General features: G+C 53.9%; 1 protein-coding gene across 1 annotated transcript; it reads left to right on the top strand.

Moving 5' to 3' along the window:
* The first annotated feature begins 915 nt into the window (after nucleotides 1-915).
* LOC105557455 (pollen-specific leucine-rich repeat extensin-like protein 4) lies at nucleotides 916-1,389 on the top strand. The gene has a single exon (XM_012004705.1). It carries the CDS (start codon nucleotides 916-918, stop codon nucleotides 1,387-1,389), a length of 474 nt encoding a protein of 157 aa, XP_011860095.1.
* Nucleotides 1,390-1,580: the final 191 nt, after the last annotated feature.

The following is a 1,580-nucleotide window of genomic DNA, read 5'->3' as shown; positions in this document are numbered from 1 at the left end:
TTCTCCGCCTCCGGTTGCGCGCCTTCATCGGCGTTCCTCCGGTTTTCTGCCTCCGGTTGCGCGCCTTCATCGTCGTTCCTCCGGCTTTCTGCCTCCGGTTGCGCGCCTCCATCGGCGTTCTTCCGATCTTCCGCCTCCGGTTGCGCGCCTCCATCGGCGTTCCTCCGGGTTTCCACCCCCGGTTGCGCGCCTCCAATGGCGTTCCTCCGGTTCTCCCCCATCGGTTGCGCGCCTTCGTAACGGCGTTCCTCCGGCGGGAAAACACCACCTTTCCTCGAACTGGCATTGAGCCGCCAGTCCTCACCAATCTCCTCCACGTCGTCGACACCAGTCACCAGGTCTGAACCCCGCAAAAGAAAGGGGGACCTTTCCGGCTTAACCAACCTCCGTTCCCGCGCGTTCTCGGGACAATTTCACAGAGTCCCCTCGAACAGACGGAATCTCATTCTAAGATTGGCACACAGCGAAACTTACCGATCTTACGTTTTCTAATTGTTATGAACTTTAGTTATTTCTCTTGGTTTGATGAAGTAGTTAACGTAAGCACTTTTGATTCGCCACTTACTCGTTCCATTTTCAGATTAAGGTTAACCGCAGTCAAATTACTCACTCTCGGGTTCCCCTACTACAATTATATACACAGAAGTGCCAAGAATGCAGTGATGACGGCAATGAATCGATTACTATAATCGAAGAATCCATCTGAGCATTCTACAAAAGACAGCGTCTGAAGCCTCAATCTCACTTCACCCCCGCGACTTTGAAACAATTACCTTTCTCTGAGTGCCGATTTAAGGGATTTATATTAATTAATAGTAAATTAGCACTAGTCACCATTATGACTAACAGCATGTATTGCTTCCCCCACTTTATAACACTGCTAATTCGAGATGCTTCCCGCAGGCACTCCCAGAAATGGGCAGATCGCGACGAGCTGGACGCTTAGTCCAGCTCCGCCGACTAACACGAGCGTACGCTACCCCTGGGATCTTTGACCCCAGGACCTTTGACAGGCCTCTAGAGCCTGAAAAACCCACGCTCCCGTTTCACCCTCCTTCACCCAACAACCCTCCGCTAACCCCCTGCTATCCACACCTCCCACCACCATACAGGCCACCGGACCCTTGCCCGGTCAGGGCGTGGGCTCCGCGCCCGCCGATCACCCCCGCACCTAGGCCCCCAAGGGCCAGCCTGGTCAGCCCGCCACCTGCGCCACCGGCGGAACCGACGAAGAACTCCCCGCCAGAACCGAAGGCCCTGCAACCAAGCCTGGCCCCTCGCAAGACTAGACCCTGCGTCGTGAGGATAGAGGCCCTCCCCCAGAAGGTCCGACTCGTGAAACGGCCCAGGAGACCACACCGGGAGAAGGACATGCCCGCGCTACTTTAATGCTGCCCCTGTTTCTCTTTTTTTTTCTTTTTCGTGTGTGTCATCTCTCTCCCTTCCTACTGTACATAAATCTCTAGTTTATAATATAATTACGTTCTTCCAAGATAGCGCTTCTCATTAACCACCCTACCCTCCCACTTTTCCTTGTCTCCCAGCGAGATACGCGTTCCCATAAAAATCGGACGTAACAA

This window comes from Vollenhovia emeryi, unplaced genomic scaffold (assembly GCF_000949405.1).
Source record: "Vollenhovia emeryi isolate VEMERY1.0 unplaced genomic scaffold, V.emery_V1.0 DF947924.1, whole genome shotgun sequence".
NCBI lineage: Eukaryota > Metazoa > Arthropoda > Insecta > Hymenoptera > Formicidae > Vollenhovia > Vollenhovia emeryi.
This window is presented reverse-complemented; position numbering and strand designations above follow the sequence as displayed.